Source organism: Trachurus japonicus, chromosome 7 (assembly GCF_045865225.1).
Source record: "Trachurus japonicus isolate A0001 chromosome 7, Traja_1.0".
Lineage (NCBI taxonomy): Eukaryota > Metazoa > Chordata > Actinopteri > Carangiformes > Carangidae > Trachurus > Trachurus japonicus.
In genome coordinates this window covers 4,456,278-4,481,103 of record NC_140913.1, presented here as the reverse complement: position 1 = coordinate 4,481,103, position 24,826 = coordinate 4,456,278, and the positions used below count along the sequence as shown (strand labels likewise).

The 24,826-nt window shown below is 42.9% G+C and overlaps 2 protein-coding genes across 3 annotated transcripts in view; both read right to left on the bottom strand.

Moving 5' to 3' along the window:
• Positions 1–24,826, bottom strand: part of LOC146984036 (PDZ domain-containing protein 4-like) — a 66,341-nt gene that overhangs the window by 8,120 nt on the left and 33,395 nt on the right. For both annotated transcript variants that reach the window (XM_085780863.1, XM_085780864.1), the window contains exons 5-12: positions 24,602–24,686; positions 17,820–17,918; positions 16,267–16,329; positions 11,896–11,997; positions 4,985–5,499; positions 3,754–3,958; positions 1,881–2,322; positions 648–1,062 (exon numbers count right to left, since the gene is read on the bottom strand). In XM_085780863.1, coding sequence (XP_085636989.1) covers positions 648–1,062; positions 1,881–2,322; positions 3,754–3,958; positions 4,985–5,499; positions 11,896–11,997; positions 16,267–16,329; positions 17,820–17,918; positions 24,602–24,686 — 1,926 coding nt within the window. The remainder of the gene's footprint in view (positions 1–647; positions 1,063–1,880; positions 2,323–3,753; positions 3,959–4,984; positions 5,500–11,895; positions 11,998–16,266; positions 16,330–17,819; positions 17,919–24,601; positions 24,687–24,826) is intronic.
• On the bottom strand, positions 22,224–23,884 carry LOC146984037 (uncharacterized). Its single transcript, XM_085783006.1, has 2 exons — positions 22,539–23,884; positions 22,224–22,356 (listed from the first exon to the last, which is right to left on the bottom strand). Exons 1-2 carry the CDS (start codon positions 23,783–23,785, stop codon positions 22,224–22,226), a joined length of 1,380 nt encoding a protein of 459 aa, XP_085639132.1. The 5' UTR covers positions 23,786–23,884.

Sequence of the window (24,826 nt, the reverse complement as noted above, 5' to 3'; positions counted from 1 at the left end):
GACTAAGGGCTGGGAGAAGTTTCAGAGTCCTCCGTGGCTTCTCTGAGTTACAGGGGGTCTCGGTGTAGCAGTGCATGTCCATATGACGGTTGCAAATGGATACCAACTGTCTTCGTAACAAAAAGACACACCAAAAAACATCCAAATACCTCCATGCTGCTCGTATGTAATGTCTGTCTTGTATTGAAGCCCCGAAATGCGAAATTGTTCAGAAAAAAATTAAATAAGTCTATATTTCAAGCTTGTTTGTAGCGGAAGCTCCTCTTCCTCTCGCAAGATTTGAACGGACCAGGAAGAGAAGCTTCCGCTACAAACAAGCTTGAAATATAGACTTATTTAATTTTTTTCGAAACGATTTCACATTTCGGGGCTTCAATACAAGACGGACATTACATACGAGCAGCATGGAGGTATTTGGATGTCTTTTGGTGTGTCTTTTTGTTACAAAGACAGTTGGTATCCATTTGCAACCGTTATATGGACATGCACTGCTACGCCGAGACCCCCTGTAACTCAGAGAAGCCACGGAGGACTCTGAAACTTCTCCCAGCCCTTAGTCCACATGAGGGGGAGTAGATAATGAGAAATTTCAATTTTGGGTGAACTATCCCTTTAATTGTAGTTAAAAAAAAAAAGAAAAGAGAGACCTGAACTTGGAAGGTGTAGAGGGGGTGGAGCTTGAGCCATTTGCTGCCATGCCATTGGCTGCTTCATATTTCCTGTAAGTGCTGGGGGAGAAAGAGTAGCTGAGGTTGGAGTGGCGCCTCTCTCTGTCCCGCCTGTGACGCCGCGGGGTGAGGGGGGAGTTCAAAGGGGGGAGGAGCCCGAGGGGGAGGAGAGGAGGAGGAGACATCATCGGCCTGCCTCCATCATCTTCTTCTTCATGGAGAGGCGGGATCTGCTCGGTGCTGACCAATGGCGTGCTCCGACAGCTCTCCCCACCAGTGTTGTAAGCGCTGGTGCTGTCTTTGTCGTCTGATCGTTCCCGCTCTGGGAGCTCATTGATGGCCGACAACTCGTGATGGTGAGGGTCGTCGTTGTCGTCATTGTCATTATCCATACCTAGAAGAAAGATTCTTATCGTTTCTAATAATATTTTTCATTTTTACGCTTAGAAATGTTAAACACCAACACAGTAACTAGAATCCTCATGTCCCTGCTGGCTTTACCTTTGTTTTAACATTGTGCCAGCTTCATTTTAGCGAGGTTGAAATGAACCTAAATGATACATAAATACAGTGAATTAAGTTGATGAATGTGATAATACTATAGGATTGTTCCCCGTGGTTACCGGTCAATCTCATCTTGAAAACTCTTCATCTCAGTCATGACTTAAAGGGATAGTTCAACATTTTGGCAAATTGGCTCATTGCCACAATCCCTATAGTTTTAGGAGTAGGTTTGTTACCTTTAACGTGAGCTGCTCAGAGCTACGCTATGGAGGCTCATGGAATTTCTTGGTTTCCCTCAACCAAACTCATCAAATACACAATCCAACAACTCCACAACGCTCTCGTGGACAAGTTGTGACCTGCATTCACCACGCTATGAATGTATTTGATGAGTTTGATGAGGGAAACCAAGAAATCCCATTAGCCTCAGTCGCATAGCTCTGAGCAGCTCGCCGTTCTGCTCCACCGTTCTTAAAATAGCTTGCACTGCCAATTAAGGGCAACGAACCTACTCCTAAAACTATAGGGATTATGGCAATGGGCCAATTTTCCAAAATGTTGAATATCCCTTTAAAATGTTGTAAAATGTTTCTTTACTTAAAATTGTACCATTGAGGTTGTAATTCACATTTCATTGAAGACTAGACGGACTAGATGTCAGGCTTTCTGTCTGTAACATGTTCCTTTGTCAGCTGTTGTCATGGTTACCTGCATCAGAAGTGGCGGGTCGCCCGGCTGCGGCCGTCACCGTCTCCTCCTCCATCATCCAGGCTTTGAGGCATCTCTCTCTGAGCTGCTGCATCTTCTGGGCGCGGAGGATGTTGCGACACTTGAACTCCAGGTGGCGTAGCTCCTCGTCAATGAGCGCCATCTCGTGCTCGCTGAAAGTCTCGTTGCAGTTCACGTCCAACGCCGAAGAGGAAGATGCTTCCTCTTCTCCCTCCTTCTCCGTTTCCCTTCTCTCCTCTGGCTCTTTGTCGTCTGCTTCGTCATTGTTTGCCGCCGCCTCTCTCTGCTCCTTCTCCATGCGCCTCTCATACTGACATTTTATCTCCAGCAGCTCCTGGTATCGCTGGCACTCCTCCTCCGTCAGGCCCGGCATCATCATCATCATCGTCAGAGGTGGTTGGTGATGATGGTGGTGGTAGTGCTGTAGGATAACGGTCAGTTAGCAACCAGAAACTAACATGAGGCTACGTCAAAGCTTCCATGGGTCATAATAACTTCATCTTGATATAAAGTCAAACGGGAGGGATAGTTCAACATTTTGGCAAATTGGCCCACTGCCGTAATCCCTATAGTCATAGCAGTAGGTTCATTACCTTTAATTGTCGTTGCAAGCTATTTTTAGAACGGAGGAGCGGAGTCGTGAGCTGCTCAGAGCGGACAACTTGTCCACCAGTTGTTGGAGTTGTTGGATTGTGTATTTGATGAGTTTGATGAGGGAAACCAAGAAATTCCATTAGCCTCGGTAGCGTAGCTCTGAGCAGCTCACGGCTCTGCTCCGCCGTTCTAAAAATAGCTTGCACTGACAAATAAAGGTAACAAACCTACTTCTAATACTATAGTGATTATGGCAATGGGCCAATTTGCCAAAATGTTGAACTATGCCTTTAAGACATTAAAACTACACATTTACACTTGCAAGTAAAAGAGAAGAGTTACTCATGGCCTCTGGGAGCCTGAGGCCACTTGCTTGTTGGTGCCTTCAGACTATATTAATGCACTGGCAATGTTTGAGAACTGATCATTTTAAATCCAGATCTCTGGCCCTGACAGCAGATGCAGCTGTTCTCTTTTTGCCCAGCAGCCGCCAACACAATGGAAACATTGATAACAGCTCTTGTTGCTATGAGACGACTGACAGTTTGTCTGAAGTGCTTCACTTCATAGTAGCTCAAAGGTTTATCTCATGAGCTGAAGCACAGAAGCGCACACATACACCCACCTGGAAGTCCATCTGAGTCATAAAAGTTACAGCACAGTATACAGTTGTATATCATGTACCACAATGTTGTATCTTAAATAGTGTGAGAGTATTAAAGCTGCAGTCCAAAATGAAATCACAGCCTGGACTCAGAGACTGACACTTAAGAGCAGCCGTAAGGACTTCTGTAAAAAGAAACACTCATCACTCTCAACTATGCCCCAAGCCCCGCCCACCTGGACCCACCATCCAACCATAGCCTCTTTGAGTGTTTATCTGAGATCGCCTATATTTTTATTGGATCACACAGACAAAAGAGAGTCCCAGAGAGTCTCCTCTGTGCTGATTGGCTCACTGACTGGAGAGAGCAGATAATAAACATCAGATGGTTTATATCTTCTTATGGATCAACTTCAAATAAATATAGTAAAATATGTGAGCTGAGGGTTCCTCAGCTGTTAAAAGAGTAAGCTAGGTTCTACTCTACATTTTTATTCCTGTCAACATTACCAAAGACCTTAAGTAGCCTACTACAGTACAGAGTTCCCTCCTCTGTCTGTGTTGGAGCTCATTATTTCTTAGTTGGGGGTCTTTAAAACATCTCATATACAGTATATTGTGGGAAGTGCTGATAGTAACAGGCCTGCGATCTACCATGTGGTGATGATGGTGGTGGGGGCTGTATGTTGGTCCTCCTGCCCCCCCTCCAGGTGTCCAGTCAAGGCCGGGCAGAGAGTCTGAGCTGAGCTGGAGGTCTCGCAGGTGGAGGAAAGGAGGGGTGGTGTCTCCTCGTCCATTCCCAGGGCTGGGGATTGGTCTGGTGCTTGGGCCGAGTCCGGGGCTGGGTCTGGGACTGGGCCTGGGGAGACGAGAAGAGGTTTTATGTGGTGCACTTAAAGGGTTACACCAACATTTCTTTTTCGTGTCTTGCCTCACTCCCGAGTCCATGACCAGCAGACACCATCCTTTCCACTGTGCGTGCAGTAACAAGGGAGATAGAGCCGTATTGCCGTAATTAGCTTAGCTCAAACACTGGAAGTGTATAGGTAGTGTTAGCCTGCCTCCAGCTAAAGTTGCTAATTAGCTTAGCTCAAACACTGGAAGTGTATGGGTAGTGTTAGCCTGCCTCCACCTAAAGTCATCAGAGAAACTCTTCAGCAACTCTAAATGGAAACCGGCGGGCCGATCTTCGTCTCAGAGCTGACAAAACTCTCCGGTAAGGCATCTTGAGCGGTCAAATGCCGGTAACGGGACGAGATCGGTCAAATGGAGGGTTCAAGCAAAGACGCTTTATTTTGGTTCAAGCTAGCTACATCGAGGGTAGGTTAGCTTCCTGTTTCAAAGTAAAAGCACAAATTCTATCGTCATGGTTTTCTGTATGTAAAGGGCAACGGGTGTTTTATTTTGTGAAAGTAACCAGAAGTGCGTTGGTCACAACGGCTAGCTTGAGTAGCGCCAAATTCGTCCAAACAAAATTGTAAACAGCTATTTAGACAAATTAATGACACTCTAAAAGGCTAAATGTTGATAAAGTGATATATTTACAGAGTTTAGAGCTAAAATGAAATCAGCTTCTGACTGCTGATTTCAGCTTGGGTAGGAGGCAGGCTAACACTACCTATACACTTCAAGGGTTTGAATTAAGCTAATTACGGGCGATACGGCTCTATCTCCATGGTTACTGCACGCACAGTGGAAAGGATGGTGTCTATCTGCTGGTCATGGACTCGGGAGTGAGGCAAGACACGAAAAAAAATGTTGCCATATCCCTTTGAACTGAAAGCAGTAGATATTAATCTGAATTAAATCAACTAAAGACAATTGAACAGTAAGTTTCTCCACAGCACTGACATTCTTGGCTTTGATATGTGATCTCTGGTCCTACCTGGGACTGGGTCCTGGTCTGAACTTCCTGGTGCTGCCCGGTGTGTTGGTGGTGTTGGTGTTACAGGCGCTGGTCTGGTCCCCCAGCAGGTCTTGTTCCGAGAGCTCCTCATAGCGGGTGCTGTCGTCGGTCCGGCCCACGCCGCTGTCCAGCTCCTGGCTGTTGGACAGTAATGGAGCCAGGCTGAGCAAAGGAGGGAGGGGGACGGGTGGGTCTCTGTCCTCTTTCTGTCCTCTTTCTCCTCCTTCTTCTTCTCCCTCTTCATCTTCCTCCTCTTCTACTTCCACATCACCCCCTGCACCTTCTCCTCCTCCTCCTCCCCCTCCTCCTCTCGGGCAGGGCAGGCTTCCCCCACCTCCTCCTCCTCCTCCTCCTCCCCCTCCCCGGTGGAGGCGGTAGTAGCCTGAGATGTGAGGCGAGTTGAGGGAGCAGGTTGAGGCTCGAGGGTTTGGGTGGAAGCCTCCTCCCTCAAGAGTCAACTCCATTTCCTCCTCTGGATCAGCAGGGTTGTCATTCTGCAAAGTGCAAAACATTTGAACACGAATGTGAAGGTTGTGTAAGTGACAGTTTTAATAAGATGTTGTTCTTTGGTTTGGTAGCTGGTTGGGTGCTGCATGCATGTGTGTTAGTGCATGCACATGTGTAAGTCTTTCTGTCAAACTGTTGGACCCCTCCACATCCCAGGGATTGTACATTTTGCAGAGTTCGGGTGACCTTCTAGAATTTCCATCACTGAAGACTCAAATCACATTTTTGTCCAAAAAGGCCTCAAACAAAGAAATGGATGAAAGCAGAGCACAGACACACTAGCACTAAAGTGGTTAACCAGTGGACTGTCAAAACATTCATAATGTTTACAATTTTCTATGGTCCTGACAGGCTCTGTCAGTGTCTTTTGTGTGGGCTGAAATTCTTTCCCAGTAGGCTACTGGGGTTTTTACTGGGTCAGAAAACCCTGGAAGCCACTGAAGACTGCAGTCTGACTCAGAATTCAGTCAGCCCCCCCCCCCAAGAAGGACCATCTCCCGGAACTTGAACGGAAGCCAAGCGAGTCCCTGGTCGTACTCAGAACGAGATGTGGCGCCAAGAAAAAGCCTTGAAATAAGTGGCATTTTTAAAACCAAGCATTATTAAAAAAGCGTCTACAATCTACATGGCCCGGAAAAAAGAGAATAAGAGAGTAAAAGACGTATGGTAAGTGGACACGCGAGATTACGTGACGAACGAAACAACATTTTTACAACCCAGTATTATTAGAAAGCGTTACTGGCGGACAAACAACAACAACAAGAGCAGTTAAAAAAAAACTGCTGCACAACGACGGTGCAATGATCAAAACTATTGCACTTCACCTCAATAGTCCAGCCGGTCCTGCTCTGCAGTGGAGACATGGGCTGTGTTCGAAATCACCCCCTATCACGGATGTAGTGCACTATATAGTGTGTTCGCCATTTTGTAGTGTTGTTCGAATTCTCCGCGATTAATTTCATCCACTATGTAGTGGATGACAAAACACCCACAATGCACCGCGAAATTGAGTGAACAACAAGGGGGCAGTTGTCGGTCTGAGAAGTGAAGCTCACTTCCGCGTTCAAAAAACTGCAATCCCCTCGAATTCCTCTGGGGGCTGGTGTCAGAAGGGAGCATTCCCCATAGAGCCCCATGTTAAAATCGCCGACTTTACATCCTCAGTAAACATGTTAAAAGCCTGGTGTCAGAACGTTTTTTCGTCTCAACCGATACCCCCGCACACACTCTGAGGGGGGTGAATTTTTTTTTAACTCTACCGTTTTACTGTTATAAGGTTAAAACTCTGACCAATTAGGGTGCGGAAACGTTGAGTGACAGGTCCGAGCAGCTCCGTGGACAGCTGCTTTGAGGCCAGTGGGCGGGTTCTCGGCCGGCCAATCCAACATGGCGCTGTCCAGGCCGCCATATTTGAGTCACAAAAACGACTCCCCAAAACCAATGGGTGACGTCACGGACGCTACGTCCATTCTTTTTACAGTCTATGGTGAACAAGCGATGTACACTACTTTCTACTCCCGTATCCCACAATGCAATGCGGTCGTGTTTTGCCAGAGAAGAAGAGGAAGCTAATTAGCATGTTAGCTACGATTTATTTAGGCAATTTACCAAAAAAACTCCTCAGACATATTTGCCTTCGCTCCGTTTGCCTCGTCTGAGGAGCAGGAGTTTGGCAGCAGCATCCGAACATTAACAGGCAGCATTAAATCAATCTAATTAAGAAACTGTAGTAGAATATGTATTAAATACGATCTGACGAGCTAAGCTAATAGCCACAGAGCCGCTAACGGCTCACGGTCGGGACACACAACAGTAGTTTACCAAACCAAACTTCCGATATTTCAACAGTTTATTGTCCGAGTAACACAACCACACATAATCACATCCTAAAATGTTCCCGCAAGTGTCCGGTTTTTCTTATTTTATTTTTTATGTGTCCGGTTTGTTTCATACATCCATGGTTTGTTTACATGATTCTCGGCGCGTCTGCTTCCGTCACAGCAACACCTGGCGCATCAGCTGACGCAACCGCGTCCAGAAAATTACCGTCTAGTGTCCGAATTCTCCTCCCGTCGTTCCCTACATCGTGTACATGATGTAGTGCACTATATCATATACATGATGTAGTGGATAGGGAGTGAGTGAGTGAGTGGATGATTTCGAACACAGCCATGGTGACAGAACGGTTCCTGTACAGTTCCTACCACCCCGGAACGTATTGTTGATGTTGCATTCAGGTGAAATGGGGCAGACGTCAGACAGACAACAGACGCTGCATGTAACAGGATAAACAAGCGTCTATGTAAACAAGTGGTCCGCCAGCACGAGGCAAAACAATACAGGCCTGACAACATGTTGTCATGGTGATGTGGTATTGTTTACCTGACCCATGTTTTACCGTCTTTCTCTCGTGGAGTAAAATGACATCCGGTTGGTTTGCTGACGGCCGTCTGCCTGACTGCACCTGAATGCAACACCAGTGCCTCCGTCCTTCCTCACACTACACAGTGGTGACAGTTTTAACAGCTCCGCTCAGTTTCCGTGGTTACCTACGGTCACGATGCAACATGGCCGCCTCGGTTCGGTGCGTCGCCCACTTCTGTATTTGTAACGACTTGTAACAACTCATTCTAAGGTACCAGAAAGCTTTCATTTGTATCCGGGTATGATTCGACTTCAGTGAAATACGTATTTATGAAAGACAGATTTGATTTTTGCTAATAAAAAGCCAAATAAGTTACATACTGGGCCTTTAACATGAGTTGTTGTTTGTGTTTTTGTTGTGCCAGAATGACAATCTGCCTATTGTTGCTTTATTAACACATGTGTTCATCCTTGATATGTATTTTAATGTTATGATGGATGAGATTGCCTATTCATATATGACCTGTTTGTATTATATTGTTGTACTGTTGTGTGTATATATACTGCCTTTCTTTAAGTGAATCACTGAAGGTGCACCTGTACTTGTATTTGCTGCAAGTAAGAATTTCATCGCATGGTTTTCCAACATCTATGTATATGACAATAAACATCGTGAATCTTAATTATGTCGTGCAACATAGTGGCAGTGACGATGCTCTACAGGACATCTTATCTGTGTCTACACTGAGGTGGAGCAGATCAGAGCTGAGGAGCTAATGGGAGCTGCACACATCAGTGAGTGTAGAGATTTAAAAGTTACATTTCTCCAGTGCTATCAGTGCAGTGAAGTAGAACAGCTGCTTTGTGTTTTAACTGGGAGCAGCTCCAGCAGCCTTGTTGTTGTTGACAAGACAAAGCTCTGTGGTGCTGAATTCACTGGACTTTAATGTTTTATTGACACTGCAGAATGATTTCTTGTTTAAACCTTTTTTTGCATTTCCTTCAGGACACTGGAATAATGCTGTTAACATTGTATTGGGTTTTATTTTCTCTTTATTTATTTTCATGTACTTTTACCTTTTTTTTTTTTTCTTTTTGCCCTTGTGATGGGGTTATGGGCTGAAGGGGTATGGTGGGGTGGGCGGGAGGGATTTGGGAGCTGTTGTGTGTATGTTTTGTGTTGTGTATATGTGACTGTATTGTATTGTATTGTATTGTCTGATTGTTTTGATGTATAGGACCCCCTGGAAGACGAGATGATGCATCTCAAGGGGTTATCCCTTAATAAATTTGAAAATACTGTATTGGACAACACAGGATGCAGATGTCTCATTGTCCATGTCTGTGCGTGTGTGTGTGTGTGCTTGCACTCTCGTACTCTTCTCTTGAAATGAAGGCGTGTTGTCGACCTCACAGCTTCAAAAAAAGATTGATTTTAGAGCCAATCAATAAGTTTGGTGATATTTGCGCCACAACCTGTAAATGAACTGTGTTGTCACCACACATGGTCCTGCTGCCCCAGATTCTCCCCAGAGCAACACATATGGATTAATCCACTGCAGAAAATGAAATGGTTCCCAACTAATGCACTAGCTTGTTTGATAAATCAGCCACTGTTTGAGAATCAAATTATAGAAAAGTGACCTGTTTTTAAAGATTTATGTCTCGTCTGTGTGGTTGACCTTGGCAGAAAAAAATGGAGCACACAAGATAGATTCTCTTCTCCTCCACCCATCATCCCTACATCCTCCCACCCCCCCTAGACGCTCCCTGCTGATAAGTCATTGCAAACTGTCCATCACTTGTTTAAGGGAGAGGGAGCTGCATTTTGAGGACAGTTAGTCAGCCCTCAGGGGGCCCCCTATAGCCACCTGGGGCCCTGAGCAGTTACCTGTATTGCCTAACACACACCTCTGTTCATGACTGTCTGGGCAGTAGTTGACAGATGCTGATCTATATGTGACCTTAGTCCGCCCTCTTACTAAAAAGAAATCACTAAAATATAGTCCTATACACTGTTCCTGCATGTTTTATACAGTCGTATTTGTCCCACAAAGAATGAAACTTTCCATATTAAAGGGATAGTTCACCCAAAATTCAAATTTCACTCATTATCTACTCACCCTCATGTCAAGTAAGAGCTGTGAGAATTTCCGTTCCTTCTCTGAGTTACAGGGGGGTCTGTACAGCAGTATTTGTCCATATAATGGTTGTCAATGGATACCAACTTTCTTCGTCCAAAAAGACACACCAAAAAACATCCAAATACCTCCATACTGCTCGTCTGTAATGTCCCTCTTGTATTGAAGCCCCGACATGAGAAATTGTTCTGAAAAAAGTTAAATAAGTCTATATTTTAAGCTTGTTTGTAGCGAAAGCTCCCAGTGTCTCAGTTCACTGCTCTTCCTGTGTCAGTGCAAATCTTGTGTGATTTGCACTGACCGGCGGAACAATTCCCTCCCCCCGTAACTCAGAAAAGGGACGGAGGACTCTGAAAATTCTCACAGCTCTTAGTCGACAAAACTCTGTCTTTATTTTTGACAATATTTTGATGGTTGTGGGTGTGGATGGTACCAGTCCCTTTTCCTGTGGGTGTGTGTGTTCTCTCTCCTGCTGCTGTCACGTCCCTCATTTGTTATTTGCTTACTCGATAAAACATCCATCATCTCCTGTTCTCTCATTACAACTAGATCTGACAGTCTGAGGTGTCTAAACACACTGGCTGACTGGCTGACTGACAGCTCATTCATGCGCGTACGCACACATACAAACACACTCCCTCATGCACATGTATGAAGCAGTGTGTTTTAACTGACATGTATGAATATGCTATGCTGCAGTTCCTCCTCTGTCAGCACACGTGGACACACTCTGGGAGCTGCTTTCATTCCACAAACATTTATCATGGCTGTGTGTGTGTGTGTGTGTGTGTGTGGGTGGGTGTGATACAACTCACAACCATTAATATTATGCACAGTGGAGTCCAGTAAAAAAGCGTTTATGATGTGAAGGAAAAGGCTGATTGTGAGTGAGGGCAGAGGATTTAATGCTGCATGGTTAATAGTTATTGTTTGCAATATGTTAGTCAGATATATATAGTCCGAAGAAGGGAATCTATCTATCTATCTATCATTCTATCATTCTATCAATCTATCTATCTATCTATCTATCTATCTATCTATCTATCTATCTATCTATCTATCTATCTATCTATCTATCTATCTATCTATCTATCTATCTATCTATCTATTTTTATCCAATATACTGTATAACAAACAAGTTAACCACCATTCTCCTTTAGTTTTGTTTGTAAGTCAAATACATTGAGTGAAGGGCAGAGCATAAGATTAGTGGAATTAACTTTGGGCTGAGGTGTTTGTGGAAAGATCATCAGTTCTGAAAAATCAGTCAGTATTTGAAGCAAGACATGAAATTTCCTTCCAATTCAGCTGTTAGTTTTCCACACACGTCTGTGACAGACAGACAGAGGAGAGTGTGAACACGTGATGTCTCTGCTGGAAGAAACGACTGTGACCACACAGAGAAATAAACTGTGGCTTTTATGAATCTCTGCTCTCCTGTCGGCCACCTGCAGCAGCCGCAGTGATGTGACGAGAAAGTGGGTTAGTAAACTAGGCTGCAGTGGGCTGAGTGATGAAACAGGAGAGAAACTGAGAGACCTCGAATTATGGATTGAAGGAAAATGAAGAAGACCTGAAAAGCAGGATCAGAGAGGCTGAGATATTTCAGGTCAATCATAAATGGTTGTTTTTTTCATAATCTGAGCTCATGGGAATGTGTAGATGTTGAAAAAAAAAAGAGGACTTACAATAGAGCCTTGGGGAACTCCACACCTTGTGTTAACACTCATTTACATAATGACCAATGACCAGTTTAGCACGGTAGCAGAAAGTCCCACCCAGTAAAACAGATGCTGAAACTTTTGTTGATATTCCTGTGCTTCATAAATCCTCTGCATTGAATGAAGTCAGTGATTGTGTGGTGTCATGTTGTGTCACCTCTATGTCTGGCCTGGCGAGCAGAAGGGAGAAGTTGATGCTGTCCTCTCTGGTCAGAATCGCCACCGCTTCCTCTCTGTTCTGAATATCCACTCCATTAATCTAGATGGGATGAGAAGGAGAACAAGATTAGTTTCTCACCAATTTTCTTAGCAAAAGTCACATCATTCATTAAAGGATATTTGCTTTTTTTTTTTTTACAATCTGGACCTTATTTCTAGCATAAAATACAATCATTTACTCACCCAGATAACTTTGGTGTCATTACAAGTCGTTTCGACGAAATAAGATCCAGCCGAGGGTCGCGTATATCCGTATAATGCCTCTAAATAACACATTATCTGCCGCGAAACTCGTTCATTTCACTAATATTATGATACACTAGTGCTATTCCCCTCTGAGTCCGGAGTTAGCTGTTATCAACATCTGTGGTCTGTAGGTTGACCTACTGACCTCTGACCTGGATGATGTCATCTCTGAGCGCTGTGCGGCGCCACTTGTTGCTAGCGCTAATACTATGGTTTGTTTCTGCGTGTTTCTGACTTGTCAGAACAAAATGAGCAGCTGGATGAAGTTCAGCTTCCACAGGCTTCCTCTCCTCAACCTGGACTCACTAAAGCTCCGGCTAGTTGAGATAAAAATGGACCTGAATGCCGAACCCTGGACTCAGAGGGGAATAGCACTAGCCTATCAGAACTAAATATTGGTGAAATGAACGAGTTTCGCGGCAGACAGTTACCACGTTTACATGATGTTTTTAAAGCGGAATTAATTAATTCCGCTTTAAATAGTTCGGAATTAAAATATTTTCCTTCGAGTTTACATGGACATAATAATTCCGAATTAGGGTTTACATGGAAAACACGTTAAATCGCCTTTATTTAATTCCGCTCAACGTCTGGGGGTCGGGAAGCGTTCTGATTGGACAGAGGGTACACGTGTTTACGTATTTACGTCTACCGGAAGAAAACAAACTCCATTCTCAGTGTGTGAAGTGAACAGAGCTGCAGCCGCGAGCCGCTCCGCTGCTCCTGAACTTAACAACAACTTAGAAGCAGAAAGTTTCTCCTCTTAACTGCCAGGATGGCCTATTGGCCTTCCCTTCCCTGGGTGTGTGAGCCTGGCCGCCCCCGCCGCCGCTGCCGCTACTGCTACGGCGGGGAAGGGCCGGCCGCCCCCATCGGCGGCGGCGCCGGGCTCACACACCCTCACTGCCCGGATCGCCTTCCCCGGTGTGTGAGCCACCGGCGGCCGGGCAGCGGGGTCTGTGGAGCGGGTTCATGAAGCCTGGTTGTTCCGACATGACTCACTCACAACACTGTAACGTTATGTTGTGTGTGTTGTAACCTACTTTTCACGGTTAAATTATCACCGCGACACACACATAGAGCGGCGAGTCAGTTAATACGCATGCGCAGAACGACCGGAATTAATTTTAAAAAGAATAAACATTTACATGATAGAGGAATTAATTAATTCCGCTTTAAAATAGGAATAAACCACCCACTTAATTCGGAATTAATTTTAAATCCGAATTATATTTTCACTCGGAATTAAGTGTTTACATGATCTTTTTAAAGCAGAATTAACTTTAATTCAGAATTAAATGATTTTAATTCGGAATTAACCCTCTCATGTAAACGGGGCAAATGTGTTATTTAGAGGCTGCATTCCGCTGCCCTGTAGACTCCATTATATGGATATACGCTGCTCTTGGCTGGAGCTAATTTCGTCGGAATGACTTGTAATGACACCAAAGTTATCTGGGTGAGTAAATGATCGTATTTTATGCTAAAAATAAGGTCCAGATTGTAAAAAAAACGGCAATTCCCCTTTAACTTAACAGAATAAAAATGGGATTTAGTATTTTCCTTCCTTCCAGGAAGACAATGGGCTCCATTCATTTGTATTTTCTGGTAAAATACAAATATAGAGCATGGTTTTGAAGTTTTTCTATAGGCAGAATAAAACATGTTGAACTAGTGTATAAGACATATGGGGCATGTCACTGGTATGTTGTGGCTGTTTTGACAGGTAATTCCCCCAAACTTGCAGGGAGACTCCACATCGGGCCAGAAGGCTTTTCAGGTCTGTGGCGCTGTCATGGGAACCGCTGCTGACATCACTGGTCCGCTGCTGTGTAACCATGGTGATGCCAGGTGCTTACTGGTCTTTTCACATCACATTGCAACTTTTCCCTTTTTCCCCTGACAGTGTTTTCACGAGCTTGTCAGTTGCAGGGACAGAAGGATAACGAGAGAGGAAATGTCAGGGAGATAAATTTATTCATGAGAATTTTTCACTGTCAGCGCAACATGTGTCAGGGTCCTGGAAATAATCACACCGATTCAAGCAGATGTAGAAAAAACTCCCACCTGATGCATCTCGTCAGCGTGACATCTCACAAAATGGCCCCATTTTATCATTTATTATTTTTATTATTTTTTTAGCCTATTTTTCTTTCTTTATTTATTTTTTCCGTTCTCACAGCTTCATTTATTCTTTTTTTTTTTTTTTCTCTTCAAAATTTCATTTAGGCACCCATCCTCTGCTCCCACATCCTTCTTTCATCCTTTGTTCTTATTTTTCTTTCTTATCTTAAGAATTATTACTGTTATTATCACTATTGTGAGTTATGATGTTATTATTGCTGTCTAGCAAATGCTATCACAACTGTTATCTTTAATACCATTTATTATGACCGATAATACTATTATTACTCATTAATTTCTTTCTTTATTACTGCTATCACAATTGGGACCACCATATTATACCTATACCTATACCTATATCTTTTATGGGTGAGTGAGTTTAACTTCAGTACCACTAATCGCCACACGCTGTCCCTTCTCCTTACTGGTACCTCATGACCATGACTATACCCGCGGACCTCCATCACACACACACACCTTGTTCACACTTTGTGTATACATTGATGTATGTCCACTGTGTTGTTTGTATTGTATTTCACAATAAAGTATATAAAAAAAAGAAAAAAACTCCCACTGATGCCAAATCCTGCTTTGCTTGATACTTTTTTGATGCTTTTACTTTATTTATTGAAAAAACTACTTGTCCTGACCAAATCAAATAGCCTATATGTCTAAGGAGGTGACCACATCTGTACATGTCTTTAACTAAACCCTTTTCTCTGGAGAATATAAGTATCTACAGCTTCTTTATGCAGAATGATTTTTCATCCAATTGCCAAGCAGAGGAGCTTAAAATCAATTTCTTGATTGTTTACGTACCTCCTCAAACTTTAAATTCTGCCAGTCACCATGGCAACTTCGGTCCAGGTCCTGCTAGCTAGTTTGAGAACATGGGCCTGCGCTGTATTTTCTGTTTTCTGTTTTGCCAGAGAGCGATGACATGTGATTGGGCACAGCAGTGCTGTTTGGTATCTCATTAACCTTTAAAGACAGACATGCTTACCTCATCTTTACTTACACCAACATATGACTGAATTCTATCAACAGTCTCTACAGTCAACAAGCTGAACAGTGTGGTGGGAGCACTGGGTCACATGCCCCCCCTCCCTCCTTCCCTCCCTCCCTCCCTCCCTCCCTCTATCCCTCACTCGCTCCGTCTATTTTTAGGACGGCAGTAACTGGGCTGCTGACAACTCTCTCTGATTGGAGAGGACTGTCCCCGGGGTTTCAGGTATAAATTTACATAGTTTGATTTGAATCTATTTCCAACCCTCATGTCACCAGTCCATCCATCAGAGGACAAGTTTGTATTTTCAGTTACCTGAAGGTCAACATTCATTATTAATGAACACAGAGGTTTTTCATTAGACTCTCTGAGTTAATGAATCAATTGTCGTCAAATAGAAAAACTGTGTTTGTCCTGAAGGTGAGGCTATGGGGAGAAAGTTAAGACAATCTGTCAGCGAGAAAGTGGGAAAGTTGGAGGCAAAAGTCTGTTGGCTTGGCTTGTACTTTTTACTCCATTTTAATTAACTTTACATGACTTTACCTTTATTTCACAACTTGAATTACAAAGTGTTACTTTCCAGGTTATATATAAAGATTATATATAAAATAATAATAATAATCATTTAAGAAACTTTTTTCCCCAAAATTTTGACCCAAAAATACAAATTTGTGAATGTGCTTTTTTTTGTCTTTCATTTACCATTTATCATCATGACCTCACAGATTTATCTGGTAACCCTTTGGAAGAACCTGTCCCCTAGATTGTGAAAAACAAAACTAATTAACTGTATCTAGCTGTAATTAACTTCACCTCAGCTAATTGAACTGTAGAATAAGAACTTTTTCTCTAACAATTTCGGTAACAATTTCTCTGGGAATAGTTTAAATGTCCTTTGAATGACCAGAGCGGAGACTAAACCTGTCAATGTACCTGTAATATTCGGTCTCCCTCTCTGATTCGTCCGTTCTTGGCTGCAATGCTGTTTGGATTGACCTGAAGTGAGATGGAGAGAGAGAGACAGAGGAATTAAAGGATAAAGAAATTACGCCATGATTTAAACACTGAGATAAAATACACAAGGGAGAAACGAGACACAAGTGGTGCAATCAACACAGGTGAGACACATGAGCTAATCACAAGAGGGAGAGCACAGGAAGACAGGACACTGAACTTCAAATTATAACGAGAGACACATGACACTGAATAAATAGTATTGAGATTAATGTGTTCTAACGAGGACCAGAGAGAGAGCACACATTACACTAATTTTGAAGTCTCTGCACTGGCTACCTGTCTGCTTCATAATTGATTTTTAAGATACTTTTAATGGTTTTTAAAGCTCTTTACAGACGTGGTCCGAATTATTTATCTGCTTTTAACATACGAACCCTGTAGAACTCTCGGGTCTCAGAGAGCAGCCTTTTAATCATTTCAAAGGTTTAACTAAAACGTATGGCAAGGCCTCTTTTTATCATTACTACATGTCTATGGGACAGGCTGCCTGAAGACCTGAGGACAGCAGAGAACGTGGATATTTTTAAAAGCAAAATTAAGACCTACATTTTTTTATTTTATTATTTTAATATTTATAGTACTATTTATTGTTTTATTAGATCTAAACTTTGATTTTATGCAGTTTCTCCATTTCGAATTACGTATATCTTACACATATAAATACATAAGAGCTGAACAGCAGCCTAAAGGACAGATAGGCAACAATGGGTTGTGCAATCCCCTCGCCGTCAATGTGCAATATCCTTTCATGTGCTTTATGTTTTTATATGTTTTTGCACTTATCTTGTCTCATGTGATATGTTTTTATGTGTTTCATGTTTTATATTTATCTTGTCTTATATGATATGTTGTATGGTACCACAGCAGGGCAGCAATGTAAATTTCATTGAATTCTTTCAATGACAATAAAGGCAATCTAATATTCATATATTTTATTTTATCTATCTGTTTATTTTATTTTATTTCATGTTATTCTATTTACCTATTTTAAGTTTTTATCCACTCTCTAGTATCTCAGTTTTTTTTTTTTTAAATCCTCAGTGTTTTCATTTTGGGGATGCGTGTTTGTATGTCTGTGTGTAAATCCCCTGTCTGTTTTTATTATTCTTTATCATGTAAAGTACTTTGAGCTGCTTCCTGTATGAATAATGATCTACAGTACATACAAAGTTTGATTGATTGATTGATTGATTGATTGATTGATTGATTGATTGATTGATTGATTGATTGATTGATTGATTGATTGATTGATTGATTGATTGATTATTTAAAGATGAGGTGATGAATGGTTAGTTAATGAGTTTGTTAGTTGGTCAGTTCATCTAGTTCGTCTTGTCGTCCAGAACATCAGACAACAGGACAGGACTCATGGTTCCCTCATCGTATAAACAAAGTGATAAATTGATGGATGCACTAAATAAATGAAAAGATGTGAAACGAAAGAGAAATAACGAAAGAGTAACAGTTACCTCTCCAACATAGATCCCCAGATCCTCTTCATCGTCCGTCCTGTAACAAACTGTGAGACCCAACTTCTCCTGCTGACTGGACTTGTACAGCTCCACTTCCTGGAGGAAGGGGAGAGGGGAGAGTGATTGGTTGGATGATAATGGGCAGAGCTGGTCTTTAGTTGGTCTTTCTCTCGCTCTCAAAGGTCAGCCCTGCCAAGACTGTTTTGCTCTTGGTTGCCGGGGGGGATGTCGCCATTGTCAGATCTCATGAAAGTCGGAGCTGACGCAGAAGATTTACACAGATGAAAATTGTGCCCCCAGGCCCAAGCAAATCCACTGACAACAGTAATCCCACTGCAGTGGATTATTTTGTAGCAAACATTTAAATGTTGCTGTGGCCGAGCCGTTAATGTGGACAGAAGCAGTCTGAGGCCGTTTGATTTTAACCACCTTCTGAAAGCTGATGGACCAACTGATAGATCACTAAAGACTTAGACTGAAACATGACTGTTCCTTTGGATGGTACCAGGTCAGCTTGGCTCCTCTTGCCTTTATTGGTTTTCCATTGGGTAGAGGTTGTGGATAAATCCTGGTACCAGGTTCTTTTTTCTGCTGTGGCTGCAGCAATACCAGAAAATGACGCAAAAACACTGCAGACTTACAGTTAGTCTCAGAGAATTGTCATTATGTCTGTTATGATCTTATTAGATGACACTATGGACCAATACATCAAAGATCGATCAGTTTGGACCATTCAAAAAAAACAACTGAGACTATCCAATGCCACAAACCATTGAACAACATACTGTGATATACATCTGGTTTTTGGATGGTGGTGTCAACAGAGGGAAGGGGCAGAGAGGAGGAATGAGATGAAGGATGTAACTCCAGAGAGAGAAAGAGGAAGTAATTTATGGGAATATAATGATGGTGGAGGCTGAGGGAAGGGGAAGAGGGAGAGACAGGAGTAGAGAGGAAAGAATAAGGCAAGGCAAGGCAAGGCATCTTTATTTATATAGCGCATTTCATACCAAGGCAACTCAATGTGCTTTACATAAAGACAAAACATTAAAAAAAGAAGCATAAGACAGAATAAAAACAAACAAAACACTAAAAACAGAGTTAAAAGCAAGAGCAAATAAAAGTAAAAGAAAAAAAAAAAATAGATAAGTTTAAAGTTCTCAGCTATAAGCACATGAAAAGAGAAATGTTTTTAACCTGGATTTAAAAGTGCTCACAGTTGGGGCTGATCTCAGTTCTGCTGGTAGTTTGTTCCACTTGTGAGCAGCATAACAGCTAAATGCTGCTTCACCATGTCTGGTCTGAACTCTGAGCTCCACTATCTGACCTGAGTCAGTAGATCTCAGAGCTCTACTGGGTTTATACTCTACTAACATGTCTTTCATGTATTCTGGACCTAAACCATTCAGTGATTTGTAAACCAGGAGCAGAACTTTAAAATCTATTCTGTAGCTGACTGGGAGCCAGTGTAAGGTCTTAAGAACCGGGGTGATGTGATCTGATCTCTTTGTTCTGGTTAAAACTCGAGCTGCAGCGTTCTGAATGAGCTGCAGCTGTTTGATACTTTTTTGGGGGAGTCCAGTCAGAAGACCGTTACAGTAGTCAAGTCTACTGGAGATAAAAGCATGAATCAGCTTCTCCTGATCAGTTTGGGACATAAAACCCTTAATTCTGGATATGTTCTTCAGTTGATAAAAGGCTGATTTGGTAACTGATTTGATATGGCTGTTGAAGGTCAGATCTGAGTCTATCAGCACGCCAAGGTTTCGGACTTGGTCTTTAGTTTCTAAAGACAGTGACTCAAGGTGTTTACTGACAGCAACCCTCTTCTCTTTATTTCCAAAAACAATGACCTCAGTTTTTTCTTGATTTAACTGAAGGAAATTTTGGCTCATCCAATTTTTGACTTGCTCTAAACAGTGACATAATGACTCTATTGGACTGCAGTCATCAGGAGACAGTGCAAGATATATCTGTGTGTCATCTGCATAACTATGATAGTTGACATTAGAGTTCTGTAGAATTTGACCCAAAGGCAGCATATACATGTTAAACAGAAGGGGTCCAAGGACTGACCCCTGAGGAACTCCACACGTCATAGCCACTCGATCGGATTGATAACTACCAATGGTCACAAAATAACTCCGTTCCTCTAAGTAGGACCTGAACCATTTTAGGACTGTCCCGCTGAGTCCTGCCCAGGTTTCCAACCTGTCCAGCAGTATACTGTGATCCACAGTGTCAAACGCAGCACTGAGATCCAACATGACCAGAACTGACACCTTGCCTGAGTCAGTGTTCAACCTTATGTCATTTAACACTCTAATAAGAGCTGTTTCTGTACTGTGGTGAGGTCGGAAGCCTGATTGAAATTTGTCAAAGAGTCCACTGGAGTTTACGAAGTTGCTGAGTTGATTAAAAACCACTTTCTCAACGATCTTGGCTATAAAGGGAAGATTTGAGATGGGTCTGTAATTGGTTAAAATGGTAGTATCCAATGTTCTCTTTTTTAAGAGCGGCTTGATGGCAGCTACTTTCAGGGGTTTAGGAAACGTGCCTGATTGAAGTGAGCAATTTATTATTTGCTGCAGATCTGTTTGGACAGAGCTTATAATAGTTTTAAAAAAGTCAGATGGTATTGTGTCAAGACAACATGTCGATGTTTTAAGATGCTGAACTGTTTCTTCTAAGGTTTTTTGGTCAACTGTATTAAACTCTGACATTACAGTTGATTTATTCCTAGGTGATTTTAGGGATTGCATCATTGTATTATTTTGCTGATTTGTGTTGATATTTAGCCTTATGGATTTGATTTTTTCATTGAAGAAGTAAGCAAATTCATTGCATTTTTCTGTGGAAAAGAGTTCTGAAACTATCTCTTTTGGGGGGGTTGTAAGCTTATTAACCATAGCAAACAGAGCACGAGTGTTGTTGATATTCTTATTAATCATTTCAGTAAAGTGTTGCTGTCTAGCCTTGAATAGCCCATGGTTAAAATTACAAAGACTTTGTTTGTAGAGGTCATGGTGGATTTGAAGTTTAGTTTTTCTCCATTTACGCTCAGCTTTCCTGCATTCTGTTTTCAGAGCCTTTACCATCAAAGTGTTCCTCCATGGTGTTCTCTGTCTGGCCAAGGTCATCTTAGTTTTAATAGGTGCAATGGTATCAATGACATTTGAGATTTTGCAGTTGAAATTATCCAGGAGTTCATCAACTGTCTCTGCACTCACAGTTGGTGACATGACTATAGCCTCCATAAACTTAACACTGGTATTCTCATTTATGAGCCTTTTCCTAACAGATACAGAGGGTAACTGCATGTCCGGAGTTATCTGTAAGTCAAAGAACACACAGAAATGATCAGAAAGAGCCAAGTCCTTGATATCAACAGATGTAATGTCAACACCTCTACAGATAACCAGATCCAGAGTGTGGCCTCGGGTGTGTGTGGGCCCTTTCACATGTTGGGAGAGGCCAAAAGTGTCAAGAAGAGAGCATAGTTCTTTGGCATTTGTGTCCATGTTATTGTCTATGTGAATGTTAAAATCCCCTGTTATGATAAAAAAGTTGTAGTCAGTGCAGATAACTGACAGCAGTTCGGCAAACTCATCAAAGAATTTTCCTGGGTATCTTGGTGGTCTGTAAATAATTAGGAAGAGAACTTTTGGATCACCCTTTACTAAAAAACATAGATATTCAAAAGAGCTAAAATCACCAAATATAGTTTCCTTGCACTGAAATACAGATTTAAAAATGGCAGCAACTCCCCCGCCTTTCTTACCACTTCGACACTTATTCATAAAACTGAAATTTGTTGGTGCAGCCTCATTGAGAATGGTAGCACAGCTACATTCAGTCAGCCATGTTTCACTAAGAAGTAAGAAGTCTAGATTATAGGTCATAATGATGTCATTTACTAACAAGGATTTGTTGGCTAGTGATCTGATATTAAGTAGAGCTAACCTTGTGGAGATAACAGGAGACACTGGTGAGTTTCGAGGTTGACAAGCTATACTCACTAGATTGGTAGATTTAATTGAACCCTTTTTATTTCTCACCAGTTTGATCACTTTTCTGTTACCTGTCACCACAGGGATTGAGAAAGCTGCCTGAACTCCATAGGGCCCTGACTTTTCCTGGGAAAGAACATTCTTGATATCAGTATTGCAGCCTGGACCCGGCACATATCATTCAGATTCAATGATATGATGATTCAGAGGAAGTGGGGGGGCTCGGTGACTTTTGGTCGAGGGTTGTTTCTGACGTGGTGGAATGCGAGGGGGTGGACGATGTGGGGGGTTAATTGGGGAAAATATGAGACCCTGGCGTGGTGTTAGTTGGATTCCACTAGTGAGAAAGCTCTTCATCCTGTCAGGGAAATCCAGAAATGGGGAGTCAGGACTAGATGAAGAGAGTTGGGGGCTGGATGGGGTTCGGGGGGTTGAATGTTGGGAGTCTCCTGTTGGGGCCGGGGGAGACTCCCCCTTTGGGGCTTTTGGGGCTAAGGGAGACTCCTTGTGTTGTGTTGATGGGGCTGGTGGATGATCCACTTGTTGGGGTGCAGATGATGACGTTGTTGGGGCTGGTGGATGATCCACTTGTTGGGGTGCAGGTGATGACGTTGTTGGGGCTGGTGGATGATCCACTTGTTGGGGTGAAGATGATGACGTTGTTGGGGCTGGTGGATGATCCACTTGTTGGGGTGCAGGTGATGACGTTGTTGGGGCTGGTGGATAATCCAGTTGCTGGGGTGCAGATGATGACGTTGCAGGTTCTTTCTGAGTCTGCTGTCCTCCGTTGTCAATCCTTATCTCAGCGCCCTCACCAGAGTGCCGTCTTATCTGCTGTTTTGGATTGATTTGTCTCTTGTCCTTGACAGGGACTGCTGGTGCCTGACGCAAAAAGTAAAAGATGTTGGCACTTAGCAGCTGTACTCCTGACTTGTTAAGGCTAAATCCATCTGCCTTAAAGAGGTGCCTGCGTTCCCAAAAGATGTTGAAATTGTCAATAAAGTTCAGTGATTGAGCAGTACATGTATCTTTAAGCCATCTGTTCAGCATCATCAGCCTGCTGAATCTCTCATCTCCTCGCCGAACTGTTGGCAGAGGTCCACTGAAAAACACCTCAGTATTCAAACACTGAACTTTGTTTATCAGTTCCATGAAGTCTCGTTTTAATAGCTCTGATTGTTGCTTCACAACATCAAGGGCTCCTGTGTGTATGATGAGCGATTTCAATGTTGGATGCTCAGCAACAATCTTCAAGATCTTTTTTGAAACATCAGACACCATGTCATTGGGAAAACACAGTACCTTGGTGTTGTTCTTGCTGCAAAAGCGTTTTATGTCATACACAGCTCCGTCACCCACTATCAGAGTTTGAGGCCCAGTGGTTAGCTCTCTCTGTAGCCCTTTAGCATCAGATTTAGCCTCATACCTTTCTCTAGTCCTGGGAGATGAGCCTTCTTTTGGGGAGTCTGGGTCCTGTGAAAGTGGAGCATATCTGTTCTCAAGTAGAATCCCTGTGTCTTGGGGCAGTTTGCTCGTAGCCTTGGTCCGTGGTTGTTTTCTCTGTGGTTTTGGGGTTGAGGAGACAGTCCTGTGTGATGGCAGTGCAGGCCACTCGGTGTCGTAATCCATCTCCGAGTGCTGGGTTCTGCCTGATAATCGTCTTCCCATGTTTGAGGGAGGTATTTTGTGGTGCTTTGGCTTAGCACCAAGAGAGTTCCAGGGAGGACTGTTTGATTTACTCCCATTTACACCTGGCTCCGGCCGTGCCTTGGTTGTGCCCGTTAGCCTTGTGTTAGCCTGCTCCCTTTCACTGTTTTGGAATATCGGCAGAGTAGTATCATTTCCATATTGTCCATTTACCTCCACGTTCACTTCGAGCCGATGCATTTTTGTTTCCAGTACTGCTATCTTCTGGAGCAGTTTGTGGTAGTCCTCCGTGGAAAAAGGAGGCATCTTGCTGCTAATTAGCTTCTGTTAGCTGAGCTCCTCAATCCCGGTCACGACAGTGCCGGGTTGTGCTGCTGATAAGCCACACTCTCAGGGTAAAACAGTTTAAAAAACAGTCGTAGCCTCCAGTAACTATCATAAATTAGGCTTCCAGTGATATGTAGGTATCCAGGAAAAAATACAAATAAATTTCAAAAGGAAAAGATTGCAATGGGAAAAAAAAGAGAGAGTGAAGCGGAGAGCAAAGGAGTGAAGCGTCTGCACTCAAGCAAAGCAGGAAGTAAAACCTGTTATGCTGCTCACAAGTGGAACAAATAATCATGAAGTGGGGGGAGGAACAGGAAGTCAGAAAGAGCTAGAGCATTTCCACTTTGCTGACTTCTTTAATGACCAAACTGCTGCTTGGCTCCAGAAACAGCAGTGAACCGACGGAGCGGGGAAAGAAATCGGGCCATTCAGCTAAAAAACAGTCGTCTATTAGACACTTATAAACTGAAGTTAAACGCAGCGTGACAACACTCATTCTGATCTCCACCTTACATGACACCTTGTAGAGCTCCGTTTGTTTCAGTAACATTTTCTGTGCATTTTCCAGATATACCGTGTCTTTATAAACCTGTTTTCCTTCAACGCTCATCCTGCTCTCTGTACATCTTCCTTCCTGACAACTGTGCATGGGCTGAATCTTTATATAACTCTGTTAAAGTTCTGCATAATGGAGGGCGTGACCACTTGACAGTGACAGGTGGGTGAGCATATGTGTGAACTGCTGAGACGGGCGCCGAGGCATTTATTTATGGAAATATGTCAGGAAGTGCTCACCTCGTACTCCAGGTCATCCTGCCTGTCCACCTCATGATTGGAGACGTCAAAGTAGTCGTTGGGGTCATTGTACTCAAACACACAGCTAAAGGGAGGAGACAAACAAATCAATCACCCCACACATCAATAATGTTTTGCTTAGAGGGAACTGAGGCACAAAGAGCTGTAATTAATGCTATTGCTGACAGTAAGTGGTGGTTGTCATTCAACTTCTTACATTTTAAA